Below are 21,551 nucleotides of genomic sequence, written 5' to 3'. Positions count from 1 at the left end.
CAAAATAGACGTCATTTTCGTAATCGGAATCCTGAGGAACCTCGGATATGACACCCATATCGACTTTTAAGAAAAAATAATTTCCGCCATCTTGGATTTCAAAATGAACGTCATTTTCGTAATCGGATCCCCGAGGAACCTCGGAGATGACACCCATATCGATTTTTAAGAAAAATTAATGTCCGCCATCTTGGATTTCAAAATGAACGTCATTTTCGTAATCGGAACCCCGAGGAACCTCGGAGATGACACCCATATCGATTATTAAGAAAAATTAATGTCCGCCATCTTGGATTTCAAAATAGACGTCATTTCCGTAATCGGAATCCCGAGGAACCTCGGATATGACACCCATATCGACTTAAGAAAAAATAATTTCCGCCATCTTGGATTTCAAAATGAACGTCATTTTCGTAATCGGATCCCCGAGGAACCTCGGAGATGACACCCATATCGATTTTTAAGAAAAAATAATGTTCGCGTTCTTGGATTGCAAAATGGACGTCATTTTCGTAATCGAAACCTCGAAGAACCTCGGAGATGACACCCATACAGATTTTTAAGAAAAATTAATGTCCGCCATCTTGGGTTCCATAATGGATGTCATTTTCGTAATCGGCACCCTGAGGACTTTCAAAAATAATGAAAACATCAAATACTACATGATACATATACAAACAGAAGCAAGAAACAATTTCTTGCTTTTTAAAGTCTTAAACTACTCATAATTTCTTAAAATAAGTTATAAAACATGTCCGCCATTTTGAATTTGAAAATTGATATCAAAATTATGATATATTTTTGTTTACACTGAGACAAATAATTAGCACATGTCGTATGAAATATTTTAATTGTGTGTGTTTTTTTTATTTATTTTTATACTACGTCGATGGCAAACAAGCATACGGCCTGCCTGATGGTAAGCAGTATCCGTAGCCTATGTACGCCTGCAACTCCAGAGGAGTTACATGCGCGTTGCCGACCCTAACACCCTCCCACCCCTCGTTGAGCTCTGGCAACCTTACTCACCGGCAGGAACACAACACTATGAGTAGGGTCTAGTGTTATTTGGCTGCGATTTTCTGTAAGGTGGAGGTACTTCCCCAGTTGGGTTCTGCTCTAGATCTGGAATGACATCCGCTGTGCTGTGCCCTACCACACAGAGCCAGATGACATTTACAATGCCCATACCTCTCTTATAATGCCTGTGCTAAAAATGTGATTGCGAACTACCTGCAATAACTATACAGTACCTGGGCGACCGAGCTTTGCTCGGTTATAATTAACTATTTATTGTAATATGGTGGTGTATAGGTGATAATCTTAACTACATTCTTTTACTAAATTAAACTTGTCTAAAACAATAAAAATTAAAAAAAATATATATAAAATTGAACATATAAAAAAAAAAAGTTAGTCACCAGGCGAGATTCGAACCCGTAACACTCGTTTAGCAGTCCGCGTCTTAACCCGCTGGACCAGACGGACAGTGGCCGGCAACACGAAATTAGCGACCATATTCTGCGTCGAAAGAAAAACGCATGAAAACTCGAAAACACGCGTTTTCCCAAACATAAGACTAATCTAGATCGATTGTTTACCCCCAAAAACCCCCATATACCAAATTTCAGCAAAATCGTTAGAGCCGTTTCCGAGATCCCGGAAATATATATATACAAGAATTGCTCGTTTAAAGGTATAAGATAATTAGGCATTAAAACACTCGTGTGATCTTTTTAAGAAACTCACTTCGTTCGTTTCCTAAGCCCACACTCGTGTATTTTAATGCCTTTTATTATGTAGCAGTAACATAAACTACTAATATATGTTAAATAAATAAATAAATAATAATATTTTAAATAAATATTATAGGACATTATTACACAAATTGACTAAGTCCCACAGTAAGCTCAATAAGGCTTGTGTTGAGGGCACTTAGACAACGATATATATAATATATAAATATTTATAAATACTTAAATACATAGAAAACACCCATGACTCAGGAACAAATATCCATGCTCATCACACGAATAAATGCCCTTACCAGGATTTGAACCCGGGACCTTCAGCTTTGTAGGCAGGGTCACTACCCACTAGGCCAAACCGGTCGTCGTTGTGAGTGATGTTGAAAGTAAGTACAGACGGCTAACACAATGGTACCAAAAGACAAAAGTTTTGAAAATGTAATTTTCATCATCGTCACTTGGCTGTACATTTGAGGGCCTATCGCGAACCACGTTCGACGTGTTACCTCTCTGTCGCACTTGTAAATTCGTACGTAAGTATGACAGGGAGGCAACACGTCGAACGTGGTTCGCGGTAAGCCCTCTGATGCCACCTCCATTAGTCTTTTGTACGCCGGTATAGCCTTCGACTCAATGTATAATCTACACTTTTTATGGAAACGTAGTTCCTCCTTCCCGTAGAAATATTTAACTTTCCCATCACCAAGAAAGATTATTTGCTCGCAGTTATTAACTGCTCAATTCCTCGTTTTTTCTGTTACTAAGTCAGTACAGTACACATATCAAACATTTTTCACTCATTTTGAAGTCATAATAACTTTTATTCTATAATTAAATTCATGTAATGTCCGCATCTAATTTATGTGCACGATAAACAAACAAATGAATGATTTGAAAGAAAAGACAAACAGCGCTTGCGAAGCTGAGCGGGGGGCGCGGGCGGGGCGAGGTATCTATCGCTCACTAGGTCGGCTACGATAGGCTCCCGCGCGCCGAGCCGACATGTTGACGGACCAGCGCGGCGTGGTTATGAATTTCGCGCCTTTTTAAGTTGATTTTACTATTACAATGCAAGCTACACACAGATATTTCTACCTTTCCATAAAATGGCTGCATATATTATTTTATAGTAATAGACTTATCTCTACGGACTTTAATTCAATATTAGAACTTACAGGACAAAAAACGCTTATTAATTGTAAAGCACATATCCTATTCTTCTAATTTTTTGCCTTGCCTATTAACTTAAGAATTTAGATATGATATTGTGGATTTTTCAAACTTTAATTCAATATTGACAAAATAATAAGCTAATTTGAGTTTGACAAAGTAGCACGTTGATTTTTTTTCTAAAAATTTGATAGCATAAAGCCTCATACATATTATAAAAGACGATGCTTAAATTTTGTACTTTAATTCAATATTCAAAATTCATCAATAAAAATACATAAATACCTTATTTATATCTAACGCTCGTTCTAAATTTTCTTCATATATTACAAATATGCTTAAAAATATGTCCCATACCAGATAAACATCACTTTTCACTCTTTAGAATTATCGAAACTTATAGGGCAAAAATCCGGTCCCACTATTGGTCTATATGTAGTGTGCGAGAGGGACACCGCTATAGACTATTTGTTACTAGGTACCGACTACTGAACTAGGACCGAGACCGATTAAGAGCGCTTAAGATGAACTAGTTCCTTTTAGTTCGTGGTGGGATTTCATTCCTTTTAGTTTTTTGGTCCTGACCGACTCAATCCAGCATCGCTTGAATCCAGGACGTTCCAGATTCTTTGGGCCGTAATGTTCTGAACCTCATAGGGTTGGCAATACATGCCGCCCTAAGTAGATACTTCTTTTTGACATTAGTGGTCCACAGGAATAGAGAATGTGCATTGCACTCTCCTCCAGGAGGCAGAACCTGCATGTCGCATCTTGTTTCTTTCCAGTTTGAAACATGTGTTTATAAATATTCTAGTGACCGCGCCGGTTTTGTGTTTGGAGCCCTAGAAGTTCCCTAGCAGTTTTGCTGTTAACCCTTTGGTTAGAATTTTTCGTAACATGACTATTGTAGAAATAGGGCAGCATACTTTCATGTTGAAGGCCTGCATTAGGGCACGAATGCCAAGAAAGTCTGTTACCGTAAAATGTGCCCTCATTATTTTGGTCTAAAATTCGATATTAAATATAATTTTTGAAATTATTATAGTGTGGTAGATATGTTGGTTTATATGGTAAAAAAAATCGGGTTGCTCTCCGGGAGTGCCGGCAGAAGTGAAAACTTGAATATTAACGTTGTACATTTTTGATATTTTGGAGAAATTGAGTAGCAGTTTTATAAAAAGAGATAATCCTCTATTATACCTACGAAAATAAATTTGAGTGTGGACGATACATTGAAATGCGAATTTTAGTGTTAATATATAACATATACAGAGTAATTCATGAGACGTGAGCAGGACTACAGCCTACATAATCAGTAAATGTTAATGAATCGTTCACCATCATATTAAGTAAAACAATCACGCTTCTTTTCTGTTACTTAACTTTTGGGTAAGGAAAATTTAAATATCTACAATCATAGACACCCAACAACACAAAGATACAATACAACACAATTAACAAAGATTAAACCTCTTTAGCCGTTATGACAGCATTTTGATTATGAAGAAAATAAAATGTAACACTTGAATGAGATACGATTTTTCAAAAGTAACCAGGCTTCGGTGACACTCAATTTGCACGTCACCATGATGTCACGTGACACGTGTCCGTCTTACGAATTTTCAATCTGACGGTCACGTGACCTGACGCAACTGACGGTCACGTGACCTGACGCGAGTTTAGCCTTTTTGTCCCCATCACAAAAAGTGCACAGCGGCGCTAAAGAAGTTTTCACTTCAAAAATAGACTATCACTACTACTCGTATCATGATGTAACCACCTAAATGAGGTTGTGATATAGTTTTTTTTCATATATAAAAACTGCTGGAGCACAATCACCCAGTGGGGAGCAAGTAACGGACCGAATTAAAATTATATTATCTCAATTCGTGGTCTACTCGTAACAGGTATTTTTCATTTACCAATCCCGGTCAATCTCAATCAATCAATCTTATATCGGCCAATCTTCTTCTTCCTCGCGTTGTCCCGGCATTTTGTCACGGCTCATGGGAGCCTGGGGTCCGCTTGATAACTAATCCCAAGATTTGGCGTAGGCACTAGTTTTTACGAAAGTGACTGCCATCTGACCTTCCAACCCAGAGGGTAAACTAGGCCTTGTTAGGATTAGTCCGGTTTCCTCACGATGTTTTCCTTCACCGAAAAGCGACTGATAAATATCAAGTGATATTTCGTACATAAGTTCCGAAAAACTCATTGGTACGAGCTGGGGTTTGAACCCGAGACCTCCGGATTGCAAGCCGCATGCTCTTACCGCTAGGCCACCAGCGCTTCAATGGCTGTGTTCACCGCACAACGGAACTACATACATATTTATAAGTAGGTAAGTAGATGTAGCCTTTGAGGAAGCCACATAAAGTGTAAGGGATGAGAGGCCTGTCCTAGAACTATCCAGCGCATGTTATATTTGCTTATAGAGTTATCAGAAAACTTGAATAAACGCGTCTAATAATATCTAATTAGGTAACTTATTATTGAGCAGATAGGTACAGTCACGTCTGAAAACATCGACACGATCGAGGTGCCATAAATATGTATACACGACTTTATGGCCCATATATTAGGGTAGTGTATAGATTTTGGCACTTTGTCCGTATCGATATTAGACGATTATTTTAGACGTGACCGTACCTAATTATTTCACTTATTTGTATGTTTAGTTTGAAAAAAAAATAGCTTAAAATAAAACTAAAAATTACGAAAATGTATCTAGTAAAAAAGAGCTCGGAAGATAATCGTATAGGTATAAAGATAAATTTTGGTTTTTCTTAGAAAAAGTAGATTTTTGGCTCTCCTGAAAAATCACACAACGAGTATAATATCCCATTCACTCTTTGCACCAAAAGTAGTCGATATATTTTCTCCAAATGCTGCAACGTTACCTACGCACATGCTAATACTTAATATTCATGAAAAATATTCTATAAACACACGAATGACGATCATTCCGTTGTCAAACTGTTTTCTGAATAAATACATGATTTTATCTGAATACAATGGCCCGACCGGTTATGCCGTGTATTATAATATGTTTCGCACAATTTGCTGATTGTCTCCCAAAAACATGTCTTTTTTACATTATTATCGTGTTAGCTTTAATATTAGTCACGCGAAAATGTATTTAAATGTACAAGAGCACTGATCTCCGGTTATTAGGACTTGAGTATGGAATAAATGTTTAAGTGATAACAAAAAATGCGTGAGAAACAAAAACAATTCTAATAGACAAATTATATGAAGTACAGAACTTCCTCATCACATCAACATCACAGTTAACTTTTTGGAGCAACACTTTGTAACATGGTAATATTTAAATTAGGTAATTTTATCTAGTTACTTACTGTCAATGTTGGCCGAACGTTAATTACAATTGACCATATTGAAAACTAACCATTACAAATTGAACCGTAAACTGTAACCGTCCGTTACGGTTTACGGTTCAATTTGTAATGGTTAGTTTTCAATATGGTCAACGTTCGGCCAACACTGCTTACTGTAGCTCCACAAAAGTTAACTGCGGTGTGGATACATATTTAGAGGTTTTGGAGACAAGCCTTACCGAGTTATTTGTTATTAAAATCCATGTATTTTGTTCGTAGGCAACTTGGACATGTGTCTGGCGTCCCGTCTGTCCACGCAGGCCAATCTCGGGAACATGACGTCCACGAGGGAAATTCTGTCCATGGTCGTCGGAAATGTGTCGTTAGTGCAGGTAATTAATCTGTTAGTGGTACAAGCCCGCGTGTAACAACAAGGAGGTCTGCTCTTTCCAAGATCTCGTTTTAGCAGTTATGATATACACCGTGGGCTCGAGTAAAATAATGAGTTGTAAGACACATTAAAATGAATGTCAAATAAAATTTTTTAGGGGTGAGTACATATCTCAACATTCAGTAGAACTTCATAGTTAACGAGACTCCCTCTATGTGCAAAGAAACGGCTTAAAGCATACAATTGTAACTCAACTATCTTAGACCATAATTGTTATTAAAATATGTTCATTCTGTCTCCAGGTACAAGCGATAGTAGCAGCGACAGTGGTAGCCATCTTCGCCATCGTAATCAACATCATCACCGACAAAACCTTCAACGGGGACTACGTGTTGCTCCTGATCTCATCCGCGGTGTTCACCGCCACCACCACGTGTTTTATACTAGGTAGGTGTTTAAATGATGTCGGTGGTAAACAAGCGATAGTAGCAGCGACGGTGGTAGCCATCTTTGCCATCGTCATCAACATCATCACCGACAAGACCGAATTTATATTTAATATTAAATTTTCGTACTCTGTTAATATTTCTTGCACCTATTACTGCTTGTTCTCTGTTTGGACGGAGGGTTAACTGGTAGAGAATGCCTGCTGGCATTAAGTTCGCCTTTTGTAATTTTTTGCTGTGCAATAAGGTTTAAATAAATAAATAAAACCTTCAACGGGGACTACGTGCTGCTGCTGTTTTTACACTAGGTAGCTTTCACCGTCTTCCTTCTCGTTGTGGACATAGCTTTAAGTTGTCATAATTAAGTTTAAATTTAAGTTGGCAGTGCTCACTAGGTAGAAAGCAGAAAAGGTGACGTTCGAATGTCAACTGCAGCTGCATTACTGTTGCGGTGTCGTAGTTGCAGCCGCTGTATTTGTCATTTCCTGGATAAAATGAGGGAAGGAATGAACGTCATAATCGCGGCAGTAATGCAACGGTGAGCGTTACTCACTTAATCAAGGAAATTGACAGGTACACCGACGGCACAACAGTAATGCAGCTGTCACCAAAAGGTTCTTAAATGGCAACCGTAAAGCAGAAGATCCACCAAGAGAATCTCCAACAACCCTTCACAACATCCGACGGTCTGACCAAGAAGGGTCTGTATTTGAGCTAAATACGATAGCGACACAATACGATGTATCATTATTGATGGTAATATCTCTTCAATTGCAGATTTCGTACTAGTGATGGTGATCATCGGCTCTCACCGTTTCAAGGTGAATCCGGACAACGTGGCTACGCCGCTAGCGGCGTCTATCGGCGACATTGTCAGTAACTCCGTTTTGGCTGTCACTGCGCAGTACATGTACGAGCAGATACGTAAGTGTTTGTACCAGATTGCTTTCTACATCATCATAGCAATTTCAATCTTGAAGTCAGCAGCTTTTGAGTGACAGTATTTTTTAGGAACTGTAGGGAGCGTGCATGAGCTGTAGGTGCCAACGCAGGAGCCTCCTGCTTCTTGACGCGAAATATAAATGTCTAGTTTAAGCTTCCAATGTAGGCCACCAGATGGCAGAACCTTCAATGCACAAGAAAACGTAGGTACATGAGCCGTTGTAGGGAGCACCTGCTTTAACGTGAAATGTAAAGTATAGGTTTCCAATTCAGGCCACAAGACAGCAGACCGTCCAACCCACACGGCCCCTATTGGTGCAGATTTTTAAGCCCAACGTCACATACACGTCAAGAGCATGGGCGCAAGCAAACCAATGTAAATACTTAAAGGAAGGAGGCTTCATTGACGGCGTCCGTATTATAAGCGTTCTTGGCGTTCAAAATGTATACGCAACATACGTAAATTATAGTATATCGTTTAAGAAACATGCAAACTAAGTATTGGATAATGTCTGAGACATTCTGTGTTTGGTTGTGTAGATATAATTCCTCCCAAGGAAGAGGCCACAGGCCAAGAGGTGCAGGCCGACGTCGGCCCCACGGAGCCTGTTAAAATTGGTATTTGTTACTACATGCCTGCCTTTAGTACCTATTCATTAGTGTGATGACTTCAATATTAGTTAATTACGAGCTAGATACTATTATCATTTAATGTAGAAGCACTGTTGTTGTTTTATTTAATTTAATTTGTTTCTGTTACGTTATCATGTAGCTTAATGTTGAAGCTATGGATATGGAATTGACCATTTTGTCATTGTGTTCGGTATTTAAAAGTAGAAACACTACATAGAAATACTATTTGAGTTTTTTGCTTAATGTTGCATGGTTTGATAATCCTCTTCAAATATCGTATTTACCAGGTTGCTACATAGTAAGTTTGCTACTTACCTATAGGATTGTAACCCATTTGTAAAATTTTTGACCGTTCTTCATCTCTAGAACTATCCAGTTCTAATAAGCTCCATATCCTGGTCTGTCCAGAACAGCAAGCCCAGGAAAGTGACAATCCTTTATAGAAAACGCCATGGAAACAATCACGTGCCTTATATTGTAGTCCGTATTGGTTGTCCCGACACAGAGTGGCGTCTCTTATGTCAGAATTCTCTAAATGATCCTATAATTAATAAGCTCACAATAACACTTAGGTACTTATCTTCCAGAAACATCCCTGTGGCAACCCATCGTCATCATCTGTGTATACTGCAGCCTGCTCCCCGTCTGGGTATTCATTGTGTATCGCAATAAACATACAAAACCTGTTCTAACAACAGGATGGACTCCTGTGATCTCCGCGCTCTTCATTAGTGGGTAAGTTGATTGTTGCCATCATCTGACGAAAACGTACAAGGATTTATTGATTCATTCATTCTAATAATAGCGTCTCTTGCCATTAGATTAATGGTTGGTATATCGATATACCGGTAGTAAAAATTGCATCGAATTTGAAACATGTTGCAGGATGGGTACCTGTATTTACGAGTGATCAAGTTATTCTAATCTACCAATCCCATAACATTATATTTTCCGCAAAATAGCCAAATTCTATACGCGGAAAGAAAGCGGAGGCTGGCCCTGATCTAATACGTGACTTTTTGCACAGAATCGGTGGTATCGTGCTCGACCAAGCCGTAGATCGTTTTACGGGATACGAGGTGTTCCAGCCCATCGTCAACGGTATCGGTGGAAACCTGGTCTGTGTGCAGTCCTCCCGACTGGCAACACATCTGCATCAAACAGCAATCCCAGGAGTTCTTCCCGAGGGATCGAGGCTACTGGAGTGGCCTTGGAAGACGCTGTTCATTGGAAGTAAGTTTGGATGTTTCTACCTAGCTAGGCGGCTAAGAAGGCCCTGGCTCTACACAGGGGCCTATAATTAGGGAGGCGGAAAATCGTACAGAATGGAGAATCTTCGTGCACAAAATAATGAATGTGATCGCAACCCTTGGTCACGAGGTAACAAGGAAGAAAAAGAAGAAGCTGCTGTGCTTAGTTTTTTTGATTTAACAGTCTGTCTACATCAGGCAGCGTCCTGGAGGTAATATCTAATAAAATGACCGTGGAAGATTTTTCTTGTGAAGGGAGTGTCTTGTACGAGTATTAGGTATATTCTCTAAATATGAAACCTGCAGGCGTATTATGGATGGCTTTATCCACGTGATAAATTATGTGTCACTTTTTTGAAAGAGACGGATCTTTTCATTATCATGCCGTCAGGTAGACATACGACCATCATATCCTTACTGTGCATCCACCTTTGAGACTAGCAACACCAGGGCTATTCATATAGATATTTCCCCTGTATTCTAACCTTGTCTGTATGATCTTCCAGCCGCCGCAGCCAAGGTGGCCCGCATGCTGCTAGTCCTGGCCGTGTTCGGCCAGATCATCTTCATGATCGTCGCCGACTGGCTCTACATGGGCTACGTGTCTATTGGCGTAGCCTTCGGGATCACGTATCTCATCTGCTCCTTGTTGCAAGTAAGTATTTATCTTACCTATTCCTTTTTTACCTTAAGAATTTTTCTGGTGAACTTAATTGGTTACATAAAGATTAGTACCTGTAAGTTATTTCAAGGTGTAGGTACATCCTAACATCCAATACTGAACTATTTTCGCGAAACTCTTTTTTGTAAGTGATTAAATCTGCTTTCTATGTGCTTAATCAATTATGAAAGTTTTGTATCAGTTTTGTTTCGCTTATTTTTAACAGTGTGTTCTTCATTCTTTAATATATTTTAAAGGATTTCTCACTGTTTTAATATCTTGGGCGTTTCGAATGCCTCATTTCTTTGGACACATTTTTGTTGTTTGGTGGTAGTCAGGAACTTCTCTGATAGCCAAATATATCAAAAATTTGTGTAAAATTAGAGGAACAAATAACGCTCTTATATTAACCTCACTACGCCCCATTTTGGTTAAAACGGGACATTAGTTGAATCTACATTAATTCTAATTTATTTTCAGGTAATGGTGCTCTTATACATGGCCTACGTGCTAATCCATCTCATGTGGAAACGAAAGAAGGATCCCGACAACGCAGCTATCCCTTATCTGACAGCGTTGGGAGATCTGCTCGGCTCCGTGTTCCTTGGCATGGCCTTCGTGTCTCTCGCCGCCCTTGGGCAGGACTATGGAGTCGCTTAGGTTAGAATTGTAAGTCGTCAGGGCTATGAGTGTTAATTTCCAGTGAATGGTGGCTGTCCGTTTAATAACTAGAGCTTTTAGGAGCAAACCCGGACGGAAGTGCAGGTAGATGCATATCGAAATTGCCTAACTTGTGTGTTTGATGTTTGTATTTGTACCATTCTGACAACCTATTTGGTTACTATTTTACGTAGGCAAGTTTAACATGTATCGGCATTTATTTTTTGTTTTCAACCATTATTTAAGGGTAGGGAAATAACTTAAAATATTCACATATGAATCGTGTATAACCAAATCTAAGATGGATATTTCAATGTCCTTAACTATCGGAAAGAGAATCAATCTTTTTCTTTTTTTAATATCCAAAGTCTATATATGTACTTTTTATCCGCTGTTTAATGTTTCGGATCGTCCAAAATATTGTTTTTAATCAGTTTATTCTCCTCTTATACAGGAGAGTGGAGAATGTGAGATTAGTTTTTAGGATTTTTTGGTACAGTCATGGACTTTTATTGTTCGGGTTTAGGGTTTTCTTTACATCGGACATTTTAGTATAAGTATTGACAATCAGCCTAACTCCTTAATGGTTCAGTCAAAGTCCGTAACTGTACCGTACCGATTGAAGTGTGAAAGTTTTTTTTACAAGTTTAAGTTTATAAATGAATTATTTTTATTATTTTATAGTATACCAAAGCTATGCTTTAAGGTATCTGTGCAATTTTAAATATATACCATCATTATAATGTCGTTTTGCATTTTATTTGGATTAATTGTAAATATTCAGTATTCAAATTCAATAAAAGAGAGTAAATACAGTATTTTGCTTAAAATTGTGAAATTATGAAGACATTAATTAAGTAGTTTTAGCGGTGCCAACGTTACTTATGTAGGTACTTGAATACGATGAGTAGATTAGCTAGGTGTGATATTTTTATAATGTTTTCGGTGGACATACTATAATAGAGGAAAAATATAAATACTGTTACTCATCAAAATAGGGGTAATGTCATCTTATTATTTTTGATGAAAGAGTATTTTCATGAAGCTATACCAGTACAGTACCTAGGTATGTACCTAAGCCACAAGTTTTTTTTCTACTTATTTATTTGACTTTGTTTATTGATGACCCATGAGTTTTACTTATTCTCAGTATTTTTACAAACTTTAGACATGTCACTACAAGATTGAAAAATGTACTGAAATAATGCTTCACTAACAAAAATGAAATGCCAAAAAACATATAAAATGATTTATTTATACTTTAGACAAATCACAGACAGTCTGGCACACCAATTTGTCAGTAGAAAAAAAATACGGTCGAATTGAAAATCTACTAATTTTTGGAAGTCGGTTAAAAAGTCGTGAAATCGCCAACCGCTCGCGCCTTTATTTTTCAAATTTGCTGCCTTTTTCTACTGACAAAGATATACATGTTTTATTTAACTATTATGTAGATGATAATTATTGAACTTTTATTAGATGACTCGCATGAAGGCCTTAAATTAGTCGATTAACCTCAAATTAAAATCGAATGTGATACCTATTTTGCTAATTCTTCTGTAAATTATGACTCTCTGTTGCAATTGAAAATGGATGGACAATAGAGATTCGGGAGAGGTAATCAGTAATCTTTGTTCCGTACTTTAATATATATATAGGCATTATTATGTAATAGGTACTGCATGATTTTTTTAATATTATATTCGTATTGACATCAAGCTTTCAGTATTTCAATTTGCCAATTCGTATTGAATTCAGGTAAATACAAAATATAATTTATATTGTAAAAAATGTAGGCTTATCTAATGATGATAGTCTCTCTCTTTTGGCACACACATAAACAGTATTTGTACTAGGTTAGGTACTACTAACTTGGTTGGGATGCCTGTTTCATTAGGTTGATCTTCTCCTGAATCACCCCGTAGGTATACGAAAAAACGTTGGAAAAATTATTGTGGAGTAGATTCTACCATATCGGAGTAATTTGTTGAGTGTAAATAGTTGTTTCTGCTCTAACATGAGATTTGTATTACTTGTATAAGTAGTGCGGTTACCATTAGTTATAATAGTAGTTTATGTGACTGCTACACATAATGAATGACATGAAATTAGGAGCGTGGGATTATGAAACGAGCGAAGTGAGTTTCATAATAGGATCACGCGAGCGTTTTCATGCTTAATTATATACAGTTACATATACTGTTTTATCTACACTCATATTATAATATTTCTATTATGTGTTCAGGAACCGCATGTTATGACCATAGCCATCATAGAGGGTTAATATGTCTGTAGATAAAATTTATTAATGATACTGATTGAGTGATAACTTAAAGAACTAGGAAGTTTTATAAATTTTTCCGAGTCCATGTTTTTTGGTATGGAAGAAATAAATAAAAATATCACCATCTATAAAATTACTGACTTTTATGGCTATTTAAAACCTGTAGGGCTGAAAAAGTGCAAAGTAAAGAACAACAAAATTGGATATGATATGTTTTAATTCGAATGATATTTACTAACATATCAAATGATATGCTATAAGTACCAAATGAGTCATAAAATTTGACCATCAATTCAAGATCCTCCTATTTAATCGCAAAAATAAAACTATTTAATTTTGATCTCTAAATCAAATAGTCTTAGGTAAATCCAGCTTAGTTTTAAATTATCCACGGGTTTTAAATAGCCACAATTAATTATTTATAACTATGGGAATAATACTGAAGAACTAGTTTTGAAAATCAAGTTTGATTAATACAAAACGTATTTCTTCGATGGATGTTAGTTTTAGTGTTTGTTTAGCGAACAGAGTACAATAACTTAGTAGACATTTAAGAATCCTAAATAATCAATTAGGTAGTATAAAGAGCAATTTTAGAAAATATATAAATTGGTTTATTAAGTGTAATAAATTGTAACTAACTTTAAGGTTATAATTAAGCGATTATATATACATGAAATTATCGCTTTAGTTCATACTTATGCAATTTCAAATATGACACGGCTGCAGGTTTTTTCTTATTTAGATTACTGTAAAACTACCCAACTAACAGGTTTATTTGGATTTTAATTTCTCTAATACGGATCTAATTCATAACACATAATAAAACAAAATGGTAAAAACTAATCTAAATTAAAATATATCTAAATAAGGCCCCCGCGGCATTGTGCCAAAGATGCTGGCAGCATTCCCTCGCTGAATGGCAGTACTTATGCGCTGCGAGAGAAAGCTGCCAGCTCTCTGGTCACCGGTAGAATCTATGAGCCTTTTACTCATTTCCTTAAATAGTATCTTGGCGCTTGGACCCCACGGCCCTAGTGTCTCGACTCCAAACGCCGTATTGGGGGCCGAGACTTCGATATTTGGAAACCTTTTTGGTTTCAGCCGCCTCGGCAGCTGCCCCAGCCTAGTTAAATACTACAAAATATATCCACATGTTCAATACGTGATCAAGTATCCATACAAATGTTGTTTTCGGTTATTTCTGAGTGTGTTCTCTCCTTTATGAAAATATTTCGCCATAGCAAGATATTCGAATTAATTTTAGGTCATAGTTCGTACTATAGTTGAGTGGTTTTACGGTATTATTAATAATAATAGTGGTCTAAATAGCCTAGTTCTCTCTCAATAGTCCTTACAACCTAGCAGGTGCTACCCCTGCGTGTCTCCCATGTCATGGGCAAGCTCAGCATCCGCTCGGTGTACCCCTTACATTTATTTGAAGTTTCAAAAGGGCCTGTACGTGTTGGCTTTGGCTCCACGCACGCCTCCCAAACATCATTGTTGTGACGTGAAAGACGTAGTGGTCTAAAGAAATTAACATTAATTTTAGGTTAGCAGTTATCAAAGAGAATTGATTGTAATAGAGGTAAAGTGTAAGAAAAAAAACGTGCCCCTTGGTTTGTCATCCAAAACAGATGGCGCTGTAGCTGTACTGCGCCATATGTTTTGCGGTCACTGAATTGTCGAACGTCAACTTTTGAAAATCAGAGTTACCGCAAAATGTATGGAGGTCTGTGCACCTCCATACATTTTGCGCCATCTCGTTTACCTGTCAAAAGCACGAAAATGTCTTAAATTGTATTTAGAATGTATGTACATAATTATATGTATTAGTCTATCTTTTATACATTATATAAGTAGTAGTATTTAACTATTTATATATTTTTAATATTATTTGACTTCACGTTTAATTTTTTCCTTATTAATTGTTATTTTTTTTTTCCTGCACCAACATACACAAATGTCTCTGTTTGACCCAATGGTTGACTGGTAGAGAATGCCTTTTGGCATTAAGTTCGCCATTTGTACATTTTTCTTTATGTGTGCAATAAAGTTTAAATAAATAAAATAAATAAAATAAATGTATTTCTGGCATTATGAAGCTAGTTAATTAAGCCACTATTATCATTAATAATGATATCTGAACTGTAATAAGGCTATGACTAGATTTAGTAAGACTGCAGCCAGCTATTCTTTTCCAGAAAATAAATTAATTAGTATTATTATCAAGCGGTCAAAAGGTTTAGGAATGACAGTTTCCCTAAAATGTATATAATGACAGCTCTATATATTGCATTGTTATAAGGTATGACAAAGACAGATAGATCACAGTAGAGATTATATATTCACTGACGGATTTATTTTACTATTATAAGACACGCTGTCCCTTACTGGGCAATTTTTATTTAGCTGTTTTTTTTTTCGTCAGACTTACGTAAAATTTGGTTGATATATGCAGTTCCCTATTCTGTAGAATATACTTAAGGGTCCCCAGCAAGCTCGGTTCTCCATACAAACGTAGTCATTTTAAAACGACTAGCAACATACAAGACTTATTTTTGCTGTATTTTGTTTGTTTAATATTAAGGTGGAGCATTATAAACTAATTTCAGCCCTAGATATACCTCATGTTGTTGTATGTGCAAAATGTATGCCATTTTCGTAACTCGACGGAAAAATTAAATACATACATATTTTTGTCCCAAATCGAGGTTTTGTATTTACAAAATTTTATCAAAACCTGACGAAAAAACGATAACAAGATAAAAATCTACCCTATTAAGGCACGAGGATCTAAAAACATAAATTGCATAGTTCTGCAATTTGCTCACATAAAAATCAATAATCAAATTCTAAAAGTATATATTTTTTACTACCTCTGACATCAAATGCCATAATATATAGAATCAAAGCTTAACGTATTTTTGAACTGACAAAAATATAATGGCAAGTAGTATTTAATAGGGAACTTAGTGGACCGTAACGTTTAGGTATAGTTTTGAATGAATGATGTGATATAAATGAGATTTTAAAGCTATGTGTAATAGAAAATTGTTATATAGTACGTAATAACTAGAATTGTTAAATTTTTGATTCGTACACTTACTCTAATGACATGTTTGAAAGTAAATATGTTAGGTACAGTTAGCAATACTATTCGCTTAGCACCTTTTCATACAAAATTATATGCAGGGAGGTGGGGGGCGAGGGTGCCTTTTCACTGCAGCTGACTGTACATGTATGGATTAGAAGGTCATCTTTGATACCTCCAAAGATCTATTGTAATAGACAGGTAAAGTCGAAGAAAGAATAATGTGACCTCTAGACAACTGAAACAGACTACAAAATATATGTTTTGTGGTTACTAAACTTAATTGTCAAACATCAAGTTTTGACAGGTTACTGCATAATGTACGCAGTCGTACAGCGCCATCTAGTGCCCATGTATGCCACCTCTCAAATTAGAGGCGCGAATTTGTCTTAGACTCTACACTTCTTACACAAACAATGGATCTTTGAAACCTATAAGTGCCATTTTACAGTACATGTGGTGCTACTTTTCCGCATTAGTGCGTAAATTAGCACATTATGCAACTATGTCGAAAATTTAAAGGGTCATATCTACTGTAAAACGTTGTACGATATATGTGCGAATAGGTAATTCGCAACTCGCGTCGATTTAAAACACTCTCTTCGGTCGTGTTTTAATTTATCGCCACTCGTTTCTAATTTCCTATTTTTCGCACTTGTATCGTAATGTACTATTATAGGTTATTGTCATGTTGAGATCAAAAATTTGTAATTTTGGAGTTACAGTCATCAGAGTTAGTGACCGGATTGAACTTGTTCATGTTTCTTATGTACTTCTTATATGAATGCTTGTTGCTGGCTTGATATAGTCTCAAATTACAACTTTTTTGTATAATATTGCTCAGACAGTAACTCCATATTTCGTGCATTATGTTTTAGTTTAACATACACACACTGATTGGTCCATGCATACAATAATAATTAAGTCAAGATACTAAGCAAAACTAACTATTTATCATAATATTTGGATAAATGATATACGGTAGACACAACTTAAAATTTCTGAGAAACGTTAAACCAATAGTTTCAGGGACTTCAAAATACAACATAACATAAATATTATTATAATTTAATGTATACTATCAAATGTTGAAAAAATCTTGTTTCCCGCTTAGGGCTTCTTATTTTTGTAAAAAATCAGCCAAATTGTGTGTACAATGGAGCCAAATAAACATACGAGTAACTTCCCGGATATTTTTATATATTGGATGAAATGTTAGTGTTTCTTGTAAATTTAATTACCATTTACATTAATTTTGAGCTATGATATTCACTGGGTTTTTAAAAAGGCTCATTTCTTAAGTCAGGTTATTCCAATCTAAATGTTATAGGTACCTAGTGTAAGTATTAAATTCAGAAGGTCTCTATCATGAATTCGAGCCTTTTTTTAAACGCCATTTTCTAGTAGAGTAAGCGGTCTATAACCTATAATTATTAATTATGAATTCTGTGATATATAGCGTTATTTTAAGTTATTTTGTATGTGAATGCGTTTAAATATGTGATTTTATTTGAAAATAAAGTAAATGAAATGATATTGTATTTTATTACAAATTAGACTTTCCTTTGGCAAAATTAACCTTTCGTGTGTTGGTTAACAATCGTGGATTCTTAGCACATTTGTGCTGTATAGAGTAGAAAAGTAAAAAAAAATCGTTCTCGAAAAAATATTGTTACATGTTACAACAACAAACGTTACATGTCATACACAGACAAGAAAAACTCAATTTTCATACATCACTAGATGGCTTCACTCATAGATGTCGTGCCCGTCACGATGTTCAGATGTATGTCTGCAGTTAAGGAACCACAATGTCGCAGTTGTAGTTAGAGAAAATTCCGTTAGATGTCACTACTAGCAACATTATGAAACCCTTGTATTTTTATTATTGCTTTTTACACAATTTTTTTTCTGAAAAGTCATGGTTTAGCACGAATTTATACAGAAAAAATTCCCGCGACGCGCCAGACGCTTTCATATTTGTCAACACTTCTTAGTCCAGTGTCAACATTCGCAATCAAAAAATAATTGTAAAATCTAGTCCCGGTCCAGTGAACTTCATTAGTAATATAAATAAAAATACACTGCGTACCTAAATAAGCGATGGTCTAAACCATCTCTTTCACCCAATAGCCTAGTTCATTTTATGTTAGGAACAGAATAAAGAAAGAACGGAAATGGGGTCGAAAAATAAGAAGGGGTGTGAACAGTCGGGTTTCCCTCGTGGAGCGGGCCCGCAGTATTTTCTCTGATCTTCTTGTCTACTTTCTCACAAATTAAAGTCAGTCAGTGTCCACTCACAACAAAATAAAATGCATAAGGCCCGAAGTCGGAAAGGATTGATACAATTTTAACTTTAAACTGATTTAAGTGCAGGCCCGTCGTATCGGTCATGATTGCTGGTTCTTGTCAAGTCCTCCACCCAAGTCAAGTTACGTAGTCCTTACACCCGTGTGGGTGCTGCTCCTGCGTGCGTCCCATGACACAGGCAAGGGCAGCGGCATACATGCCATTAAAGTGTCAAAAGGACCTCAAAGTGGTTTCGGCTCCGCGCACACCTTCCAAATATCCAGAATTCCATGATGGGTAAAGTTTCTGCGTTAAAATCCTTTGATTATTATCCTTTGCATAATGACTAAGTATTCATAAATCAATTAATCAAATAAAATATATAAATATTTGGAGACAATCTTACACAATATAACTGGCCCCCCAACTAAGCAAAGCTTGTACTATGGGTACTAGGCGACGATATGCATACGTAAGTATATAGATAAATAAATAAATAAATATAAATATTATAGGACATTATTACATAAATTGACTAAGTCCCACAGTAAGCTCAATAAGGCTTGTGTTGAGGGTACTTAGACAACGATATACATAATATATAAATATTATGTTATGTTGCTATCCTAAACAGCGAAAATAAAGAAAACGCCAGTGGCGAAAATTTAAAATGGGGAAAACAGAACAAAGGAGGTTTTCCTCAAAGGACCGGTGGACACCGGAAATTGCATTTAAAATCAGAAAAGATTTCACGCTCTCCCGACCGAAACCAGCGGAAAATATCAAAATGAAACGCACACATGTTAAAGTCGTTTAACATATAAGTATTTATTTGGTTTCAATCTGTGGTCATACTCTGCATTGTTATATACCTAACATTATTTACATGACTTCGAGCAGGTTCGATTCCCGGTTATGTATGAAAGATTAATAAAAAGATTGAATGTCATTATTATTAAATTTAAAATCGAAGCCATGTTTCCTAAGAACGGATGTGGCTATCTCTCATAGTTTCTGACTTCTCCATACTGACCGTTTTGGATTGATCGGTGTTCTATCAAAATCGTTGCAGACTTATCTTGGTAACTCTATCAAAGTATTAAAAAAAAAGAATAGTATAGTATAGTATTCTAAAAGAAGTAGATTTTTGAAAAAAACATCCTCAAGTACGATGTAGGTATATGATATCAAAGTATTCTAAATTTAATTATTATTAATATTATGAACATCGTTCCGGGTCTTTCCTGATGCAGAGACTATCGCGATCCAGCGTGGCAATGCGGCGAGCGTGATGGGCACCTTTGCATCCGGAAGGGCGCGGAACGATTTGTTTGATTAAATTTTGTTTAGTTTAGTTTTAGTTAATAACTATGAATGTAATTTTTAATGTAATATTTATAACTTTATTGTATTTTTTTATAAATTAAGGCTATTTGAAAATCCAGCTGGTACATTTCAAAGGCACTGGAATGGCCAACATAATGACATCATCATCATAATATCATTATCATAATGATTTCATTTATTTAGATTTTTTGACATGTCATTACTTAGAATAAATTTAAAAATGGAAAAATTACTGCCTTGGGTAAGACTCGAACTTAGGCTCTTAATTTTATTCTAAGATTAATAGCATCTATCACAAACGTTTCTGTTTGTAAAAAATTAATATGATTATATTTTATATATTATTGTTAATCAATTTGATTTATTGTAATTTAAATATTTAATATGGACATGTGTTTTAATTTTAAACTGATTAATTGTTGTACTTTTTGTATTATTTATGGGCAATACAGCCTGAAGTAAACATTTTGAAAATAATTGTAAACCTCTCTAGTTCTAGGTGATTGATATTAAATACCTACCGTTCTTAAAAGGCCTACTTTACCTTCCAGTTTCTTCGTTTTCCAACTTAATGCGCCATTTGAAGACATTAAGTATAATTAAGAAAATTTTACTTTCCTGGCCGATCTTTGAAACCGTGTCAATTTGCTTGAAAACGTCACCGACATGCTGAAACCAGTCGTCTATGGGACTCATTATTAATTTATTATATATCTTATTTATATTCATAATCAGGGATAAGTCATTGAACTATTAGGTAAGTTTGGCAATGATAACTTCCTGCACTGTATGTAATTTTTTGAATTCTTTAGTAATTTTAATTGTATTTGGTTTTTAATTGAATGCATGTTAATTATAAGATGTATGTCCCGCCGAGTTTCGCGTCCCATATTGGGATACCCTCCTCCAACTTAGGAAGTATTTAAATCTTCTAGAGGTATAGACGTGTATAAGCGCATTGTAATATGCCTACTTGAAAAATCAACTATCTTTATCTATATCATTACTTAAAATCGCAGAAATTGGTTAACAGGGTAGCCCAAAATACGTTGTCAAAGATTTCATAGAAACATTTTTCTTACTTAAACCTCTTTTATAATATTTAATTGAAATTTAATTATTTTTTTGTCAACGTACATATTTTTGAGACATCCTGTAAAGTCAAAAATATGAAACATTTTAACTTACTTACAATCTTAATAAAAATGACAATCTTAATTTGGAAGCCAGTGAAAAATCAATATGATTGCAATGTTACATGTCCTAATTCAAACTCCTGAAATATTATTTCAGAGCCT

General features: G+C 35.8%; 1 protein-coding gene across 4 annotated transcripts in view; it reads left to right on the top strand.

Moving 5' to 3' along the window:
• LOC133530596 (solute carrier family 41 member 2-like) overlaps nt 1-18,151 on the top strand; it is a 138,478-nt gene extending 120,327 nt beyond the window's left edge. For 3 of the 4 annotated variants that reach the window (XM_061868560.1, XM_061868561.1, XM_061868562.1), the window contains 8 exons: nt 6,536-6,648; nt 6,950-7,094; nt 7,871-8,017; nt 8,576-8,653; nt 9,256-9,403; nt 9,696-9,901; nt 10,425-10,573; nt 11,060-18,151. In XM_061868560.1, the coding sequence (XP_061724544.1) occupies nt 6,536-6,648; nt 6,950-7,094; nt 7,871-8,017; nt 8,576-8,653; nt 9,256-9,403; nt 9,696-9,901; nt 10,425-10,573; nt 11,060-11,239 (1,166 nt within the window). In that variant the 3' untranslated portion in view covers nt 11,240-18,151. The remainder of the gene's footprint in view (nt 1-6,535; nt 6,649-6,949; nt 7,095-7,870; nt 8,018-8,575; nt 8,654-9,255; nt 9,404-9,695; nt 9,902-10,424; nt 10,574-11,059) is intronic. The other variant, XM_061868563.1, reaches the window with a different exon arrangement.
• Nucleotides 18,152-21,551: the final 3,400 nt, after the last annotated feature.

Source organism: Cydia pomonella, chromosome 23, assembly GCF_033807575.1.
Source record: "Cydia pomonella isolate Wapato2018A chromosome 23, ilCydPomo1, whole genome shotgun sequence".
Lineage (NCBI taxonomy): Eukaryota > Metazoa > Arthropoda > Insecta > Lepidoptera > Tortricidae > Cydia > Cydia pomonella.
The sequence above is the reverse complement of the archived record's forward strand: the minus strand, read 5'-3'. Positions and strand labels throughout refer to the sequence as shown.